Below are 8,468 nucleotides of genomic sequence, written 5' to 3' on the forward strand. Positions count from 1 at the left end.
AAAGATTAATGGGAATAGTTGGTATTTATAAGCCCTTTCACCCAGAAGCTCTTAAACTTTGATCAAATTCTCTTCAGTGACCCACACTGCAGTTCTCCCTTCAAAATGCTGCACTTACACAGAATTTGGGAATTGTATCTGAAGACTAGGAATCAGAGCCAATGCCTATTGATTTGAAGACAATAGGAAGACTTCCATTGACTTCAGTGGGCATGGGATCAGACCCTAAACTCCCATGATGTTAATACTACTAAAATTACTATTACACATATTTATAAAGTGCACGTCACTGTGGTGTCTGAGCACACACCAAGGGCCTAGTTGAATCCAAGAGGAGAATATTGCTGTATATTGTCTGCATGTGTGTAATAAAGACAGGAGTTATTCCAGACCCCCCTGCCACACAATGCCCTGTAAGAGAACGTGGCAGCTATTTAACAGTGCACAGCAATGCGACACAAGAGATGGTGCAAAGTGAAGAAGGTTACTATAAAGAATACTCTGTTCAATTGAAACAAACTGGATAGCGTATTTGAATGCCGAATGGGGAGCTGCAATTACTACAAATGTTGGGATTTAGCCAGACATACTTTTTCCTATGGAAAAAGTCCGAAGGGATTTCTTTAATTGCTCTGTACTGATTTCCATAAACCCTAGATAAGATTTTATTTATTTCCTCATAAGAACTTTTATTTGTTTATTGATAAAAGGTTTATTTTCACATTGAAAGGACCCGGAAATGGGAATTCATACTTCTTGGTGATAAGGGGTGAATATTTCCCTGTTCAAAAGGCTAAAACGCCATTAAAATGACATTTGCTTGGTGGTGGGGAACTAGAAAAATTCTCAATTAGGTAAATGCATTACAGAGATTTAAAAATGGAAACACTTCCCCCACCCCACCACAGGTCTTTCATGTAAAAATAGAAAATATCAATGAGAATGCAGAAGTGTCCTCCATACCACACCTTTTCATGTTCAAATTCTTTAGCCACATTCAAATTTACAAGAAGCAAGCTCTGTAAAAAAAAAATGCAGTGTCTAACACAAACGATTTGATGGGGTGTGGAAAGGGGAGGGGGGGCCAGAGCACAGGAAGCCTCTTACTGGAAACTCTTGTGACCTTTGGTTTTAATGAATGACTTAAAACCCCAATATTAGTCCCCAGGAAATGGGAAAGGAAATTGAGAGCATGTCTGGAGAGTATAAAATCAGGAGCTCCATCAAGGTGAAGGCATTCAGATCTGACTTTTTGCCTCTTGTGAAATTGAACTAATAACTGGACCACAAGAAAGAAACTCAGCTGAGAAATGAAACTTCTCACAGCACTCATTTTCCTAGCCCTGATTGCCAGCATCAAACAGGCCAGCTGCCAGCTCTCTGAAGAAAGCTGCACAAAACTCGCCAATCTCCTGCCCCTTCGGCTCAAAGACCTGCGGATTGCATTTGATGAAGTTAAAGATTATTTTGTGAGTATGACACCTGTCAAAGCCTGTCGCCTTCTGTCTACTGCTTTTGCACTTTCAGTGATTTGGCAAACCCACACACAGGAGACAGGCTCCTCTGGGCAGAAAAGATTTAGATGCAGGCATACTGTGTTTTGTGTTCGCTGCTGTGGGTGAAATAAATAGTTTAGTTTCATCACTTGCTAAGGGGAGAGAAAATGTGCAAAGATTTTTTGTTGTCCAGTCGCAGTTACAGAAAAATCAGCAGCTTTCACAATGAATTTTAAGGCATTTTAATTTTTTTGACATTGCATTTAAAAGTATTCCTTTACTGACAGGGATAAATTCAACTCTGGTGTAAGTGGGTGCAACTCCATTGAAGTTAATGATGGATGAGATGGAAATATTTCACTATAGCTTTCAAGTTGTGTTAAAGAACAAACATTAAGCTACAACCAAAGCCAGAAAGATGTTATTCTGTGTCTAGAGAATTTAGTGCCCATTTCCCTCTCCTGCATGGGAATGCTGTCTGTGGATAGATTGCCCGGGTGGCATTAAACCTTTGTGGTGGGAGATGTATTGGAATGGTCTTGCTGACAGCTGAGCAAAGTAATCATGCAAAAAGGGATGCATAGCATTTGTAATTGTATTAGTACCAATATTGCCTTAAATGCATCTAAATTGCAATATAAAATCAATGGCATTATGTACTAATGATATAAAAAATTGAGATGTCATCCCTCTAGGTTAAATCACCGAATAGTGGCTTTGTGTTTGTATTATCAGCCAAAGTAACATGACAGTTGGTAGGTATATAGGATTTAAGACTTTAAATCAGAGTTTGCTACAAGTCTCTGAGTGAAGTGCTGGTAACAGGATCAAGTAGTTCCTTAATAGACCTGTTGTTATATAGCACAGTAATTTTGGGTGCTGTTATGTGCACACTATCTGAAGTTAAAAGAAAGTAAGCAGGGTTTGAAAGGCAGGCTAAAGAAATTAAACATGTCAAATAAATCACCCACAAATGTGATTTCATTTTTTCTGTCTTCTTTTGACTTCAAGCTAATTGCACAGACGTGGGACAGTATCAGCACCTGAATGTTATTACTGTGTGATGTGTGTGTATATATATATATATATACACACACACACACACACACACACACAAAACTTCTATATGTTCAGATGCTTTTATTTCCAGTGTTTGCCTTAAGACGACAAACACACACACTCAGGCAAACCAGACAGTTTGATGAACTGAAATACTTTTACACAGTAGAAATGAAGATATTGTAGGCTGCCTACCTTGGTAAAACTGACATTTCCATTGCATACTTTTACAGCAAGCCAAAGATGATGAACTTGACATCTTATTGCTAAAGGAGAATTTACTGGAAGATTTTAAGGTGAGAACTTTGCTGTGCACTGTGAGTCTAATTCTAAGCTAATGCCATTCTAACGGAGGCAGCTGGAAGTACTATACAAAGTTTAAGGTGTTTTTAAAACTGGTAGTATGATAAGAATATCATACCTATGAAAACTGGTTTCATTGTATCTTTGCCTGTATAACATCTGTCTAAGATAGTCACTCCCTTTGAGATTGCTCTGCTTCTGTTTTCATGCTTTTGGTGGGGGGGGGGGGGGGGACACTAGTCGTCAGCGCACAGGACTGGGAGTCTGAACTCTGGATTTCCAGGATGCTGTTGCTGTCTGTGGGCTTGGGCAAATAGCTTCACCTCTCTACATCTCAGTTTCTCCATCTTTAAAGCAGGGATAATAATGCTTATTTGCCAACCTCACAGGATGGCAGTACAGCACTGTGGAAAGCACTCTGTAAGGTGCATTGCATAACCCATAGAACCAAACCTCTGGTCAGTGATGACGACTGAATGACTGATTCTGACAGCTGTTTATGCCGTTTCCTCCACTTGTGGTGGCGTGTCATTAACGCAACTCACTCCTCTTCCTCCAGGGTTATTTGGGCTGCCACTCAGTGACAGACATGATCCGATTTTACCTGGATGAAGTCTTACCGAAGGCGATCAACAGCAGCACACACACCAAGCGGAGCGTGGCCAATATTGGCATCATGCTGCTGGACCTGAAGCAGACACTGACGCGCTGTGTGAGTATTGGTCACATTTCGCAGGTCACTTGCCAAGTTCCCAGGGAGCTGGACACAAGCTGGTATCCCAAGCAAAGCTGCAGCATGAAACCTCTGCAGCTTGATGGAGAGCTTCTTAAAAGTTCTTTGCCACAGGGGCTGAGGGGTTGCAGTACAGGTCAACAGAGAGGGGTCTGCAAATCCATTGGTGCCGTGACTCAACAAAAAGCTAAGGGTGGTGTTATAGGGGAGAAGGCCTACAAAGGTTTTGCCAAGCCACCTGCAGACTGATCCTGCACCACTGAGGTTGATGGGAGCTTGGCCATTGATGTCAGTGTAGACAGCACAGTGACAGGCACATTAAAAATACAGCCCAGCTGGACTCTGGGGACTGACATCCTGGTCATTACATAAAAGGGAAGCAGAATTTTACTCATCATGGGGAAGGTTTCACCGTATATAGACCAGAGATAGATGGATATCTCTGTCAGGGTGGTTAAACACTGGAATAAATTGCCTAGGGAGGTTGTGGAATCTCCATCTCTGGAGATATTTAAGAGTAGGTTAGATAAATGTCTATCAGGGATGGTCTAGACAGTATTTGGTCCTGCCATGCGGGCAGGGGACTGGACTCGATGACCTCTCGAGGTCCCTTCCAGTCCTAGAATCTATGAATCTATGAATCTATGATACACACACAGACTGCAGCTGGGGAATGTCAGACTGGGTGACCCAAGCAGTCCCTTCAGGCCCCTGCTATCTAGGAATCTATGATTTGTATCATCAAGATTCAGTTGTAAAGTTTTAGAAATAATTATTTATTTTTTAAAGGCCAGCCTGCAGCCCTGTCATAAACACTAATCAAAGATGAATTTAAAAGGGTTCCTCTGAAGCCCTTACCTGAAAGGAGCTGCTCTCACAGGCTGGGACGGCAGAACTAAAGCCGAATGCAGCCTCAGCTCCTGGAACTGCCTGGCTGTGGTGTCCTGACTCTGTCATCTGGTGGTGAAATGACTCAGTCAGTGAGCAAGCAATTCAGCAAAGGGGAGGGTGAACCCTCCCTGAGAGGGCATCACACAGACTGTTTGCTGAGCTGGTTACTAGAACTCCTCGAACATAATGGCTATTGGTATCCGCATAGGGGTAGCATCTGGAGGTCCCAGAATGGATCCAGCCACCTTTGGGGAGGGCACGGTACAAAGTCACCACAGTCCCTGCTCCAGAGAGCTCACAATCTAAAAAGACAAATGAGGGCTAAGGGGAGGGGGAAAGGATACAACATCCCTAGCAAGGGGGCCACTGGGCTAGTCCCCTTGAGAATAAATATCTGTTAATGGATTTCGTTTATATCTATCACAAAAGCTTAATTTTGAAGGGCACCCATGGCTGACATGGGGGAGATGTGGGGAATTTTCCAGGAAGCGAGAGAAATGGATGAGGGGAGAGGAAAGCTGGTAAAAAGCGGGAGAGCACAGCCTTGTGGGAGAGTGGGGCTGGGGAGCTGAGGAGCTGCCGTGGCAGGAGGAGTGGGGATAAAGGATTCAATAATAGTTTCCCAAGCACACATCATATTTCCAGAAAGACCCCTTTGTGCACTAGCTGGGCTGGGGCAGCCTGTCTCTCACCCATCCAGAGCTGTACCGTAAAAGAAGGCTGTTTTGTTAAAAATCCCTGGTTGCTTTCCTCCACAGCACAGATTCTTCACTTGCGAGAAGAGGAACCAAACCATAAAACAGATCAAGGAAACATACGATAAGGTAACTCTCCTGTCCAATTGCTAACCATGTCGTTCGGGAGCAATCCGTCATCCCATTCAAGTCAATGGAGTTTGGCCAATGACTTCAGTTGGAGCAGCATCAGATCCTTATGGGAAAACTCTGGGGTTGGCAATACTGAAAACATGGGAAAGTGGCAAAAAAAAAAAAAGCATGGGGGTGGAGGGAATTCCAATGCAGGTACTCATAAAATAAGTATAAATAAATAAATAACCCAGCCCCTGAAGCCTGGCCCACTATTGAAACCAGATTTTTTTTTACGAGGATCATTTGCTTTTGCATTTCTGGCCTGTATTGGGACCAGAAATGCTGCAACACCATAACAATGGTCCATTCGAGCTTCATACTACACACACACACACACACACACTTTTTCACGTTCAAGAGAGTTAGACTTTTCGGATGAGGGTTGGAGAAGTATCAAAAGTGATGGCTGGTGAGCCAAACTGAACCTGGACTCTCGGGTTTGGCTAACACTAATGCCAAAGCGAAGGACATGTTGACTCTAGAACAGTTAACTGTTAGAGGGGAAAGATAGCCCAGCCTGGGATTTTGGAGACACATGTTCCAGTTCCTGCTCTACCACAGACTCCTGTAAGACCTGGGGCATTCTCTGGGCCTTGATTCCCTATCTGAACAATGGGGATAAGAGCACATCCCTACCCCACCATTGTTTTGCGAAAATAAATACACTAACGATTATGGGGCACTCAGTAAGTACATGACTATGCAATGGGGCTGGGTCAGATAGATACAGTAACTGCACTAGCCAGAGCAACTGCAGGAAAACAGTTTAAATTGTAGACGGAATTATAGTGTGTACAAATTATCTAAACAAACATCTGTATGGGATATTATACAACCACAAATGAATTAGTCATGAGTCTATCAGTTCACATTGTCCAAAAGCTGGTATTACGAGTCCTGTTGCAGCTGGGCAAATGTTGCATTAAAAAAATCTGCAGAGGTTTGGGGGTTTTTTTTTTCAAAACCATTGTTTGCTTTGAGTGTGTTTGCATTACTTCTGTTTCTTATCCTTGAATATTCTGTCAAATGAAAGTATTTTAAGCAAGTCAAGCAGGATCGTTGTGGGAAGCCAATTTTGACTTCCTAATCACAAGCATTCCCATTGGAAACTGATCCTAAACGTTACATTCAGCCAATCAGAGAACAGAAATATATCATAAGAGCTACGTCTCCAAACAAAGCAATTCAAATGTGGAATAGACTTAATGAATTGCTTGCAAACTACATATCAATTCTCCCATCACCTGTGAGTTAGCTGTGATTCAACATTTGTGGTTTAATGAGAATCTGAGTAACATTTCCACGCACTCTATGAATTGTGCATCTAGGCTTATCAGGCTTTAACTTAAATTACCTTGTGATTTATTAGACACTTAATTACTAATGTGTAAAATTAATTGATATTAAGTAATTTATTTTCTCTGCTCCTCCCCCCCCTAGTTACAAGAGAAAGGAATCTATAAGGCAATGGGAGAATTTGACATCTTCATTAACTACATTGAAGAATACTTGATGATGAAGATGGGAAAGTGAAACCCAAAAAAGTTCTGCATCTTTCACAACAAGGAAACTGCCGTTTTAGAAAAGTAACGTTAGACTCTCCAAACACATGAGACAGAGAATAATCTTATGGTTTGGGCCAAGAGTTATGGCTGAACAGTATTAATACTGTACTTTAAAAAACATATTGTGCCTACCATATTAAGTATTTATTACCTCCAATACCTCAATGTTTACATTTACAGATGTCTTATTTTTTTAAATAGGAAGAAGCAATGTCATTTTGAAACTATTATTTATTGTTTGATATTTGTACATTGTATGATTGTGCTATTTTTACACTTAGCTTGGAAATACCAAAACTTATATTTCAGGAAATACTCTTGAGGGAGAAAATAATGAGTCATACTCATCCCTGGTGTAATCCCATTGAAGTCAGGGTCTGTCTAATCAGGAGTTCTAGGCCCCAAATCCAGCAAAGCACTTATACTCATGTGCTTAAGGTTAAGCACATGCTTAAGGTTAAGCACATGCTTAAGGGATTTGCTGAATCAGGGCCCTACTCCCTGAGCTAAACAACTGTAGACATTGTCTCTGTTCTGTAATTCAAAAAGGGAACTAACCTGTTCTCTAGAATGAGAGCTCTCAAGCATTAAAATAGCCCATTAATTATAGCTAAAACAGAGGGCTTTTTCTTTCCCAAAAAGGCTTTTTGGTCAGCTTTTACATGAAATGAAATTTGGGGGGTGCAGGGTTTACATTCAAAACCTTAAATTCTCTAGGAAACACCAGCGGATGATGTAACAAACAACCGACTCCGATCAACCTGACCTCAGTTTAAATCTTAGCTCACTATCATAAGAAAAAATAGTATTTGGAATGAAATGCTTTGGTTCTAATAGAACTTAACTTTTAACTGCTACTAGCCATTTAATCACCTGACTTTCAGAGCTGCTGGGGGCATCCACAGTGGTCCTTGAAGCCCAAGGGAGCTGCAGGGGCTCCGCACCTTTGAAAGTCAGGCTATAGTGCCTTAACCTTCAGTCTATGACTGGGATTAACTCACTGACTGGTTAGGGCTATGGGGGATAATTTACATTATTACCCACCATTTTAAGGTGGATTTGGTAATTTGCATTCAAATGCATGAAGCTGCACATAGGGCTGGCAATGGTTTGTTTTGCTTTTCTTCTCACGTTATGAACCAGGAGCTGCAACAGGCAAATGCTACACTAGAAATGTTACAAGCAATGCTGGTTCTATATACACCTATAGAGTCAGTATTCTCTGTATGTCAGCATTTGATTCCCCCTTGTTTCATGGGCTTAATATGCAGAGAATAACAGAGAGTGAAATGCTGTAATGTTTGGGAGCTGGGTTCTAATATTTAGAAGCACTAGGATGCTCCACTGTAATGAGAAACTGTTAGTTTGTCATTCGTGTTACTGTGCTTTGTAAGTTACCATTACAAAAAGAGAGAAGGAGATTTATACTTAGCTTGTATTTTCAGAGCTAAGGCCACAAGAGCGGGAATTGTGTCCCCCGTCCTGGGAATGCGTTACAGTGAAGCTGGTTATGCAACAGAAGTAACCAGCCCAACTGCAACAGCGCGGTTCT

The 8,468-nt window shown here is 41.6% G+C and overlaps 1 protein-coding gene across 1 annotated transcript; it reads left to right on the forward strand.

Moving 5' to 3' along the window:
• Positions 1–1,310: 1,310 nt before the first annotated feature.
• Positions 1,311–6,884, forward strand: LOC113407173 (interleukin-10-like). Its single transcript, XM_026655300.1, has 5 exons — positions 1,311–1,469; positions 2,789–2,851; positions 3,418–3,570; positions 5,241–5,306; positions 6,792–6,884. The coding sequence occupies exons 1-5, from the start codon at positions 1,311–1,313 to the stop codon at positions 6,882–6,884; spliced, it is 534 nt and encodes a 177-aa protein (XP_026511085.1).
• The last annotated feature ends 1,584 nt before the right edge of the window (positions 6,885–8,468 follow it).

This window comes from Terrapene carolina, unplaced genomic scaffold, assembly GCF_002925995.2.
Source record: "Terrapene carolina triunguis isolate 2854851 unplaced genomic scaffold, T_m_triunguis-2.0 Scaffold199, whole genome shotgun sequence".
Classification (NCBI taxonomy): domain Eukaryota; kingdom Metazoa; phylum Chordata; order Testudines; family Emydidae; genus Terrapene; species Terrapene triunguis.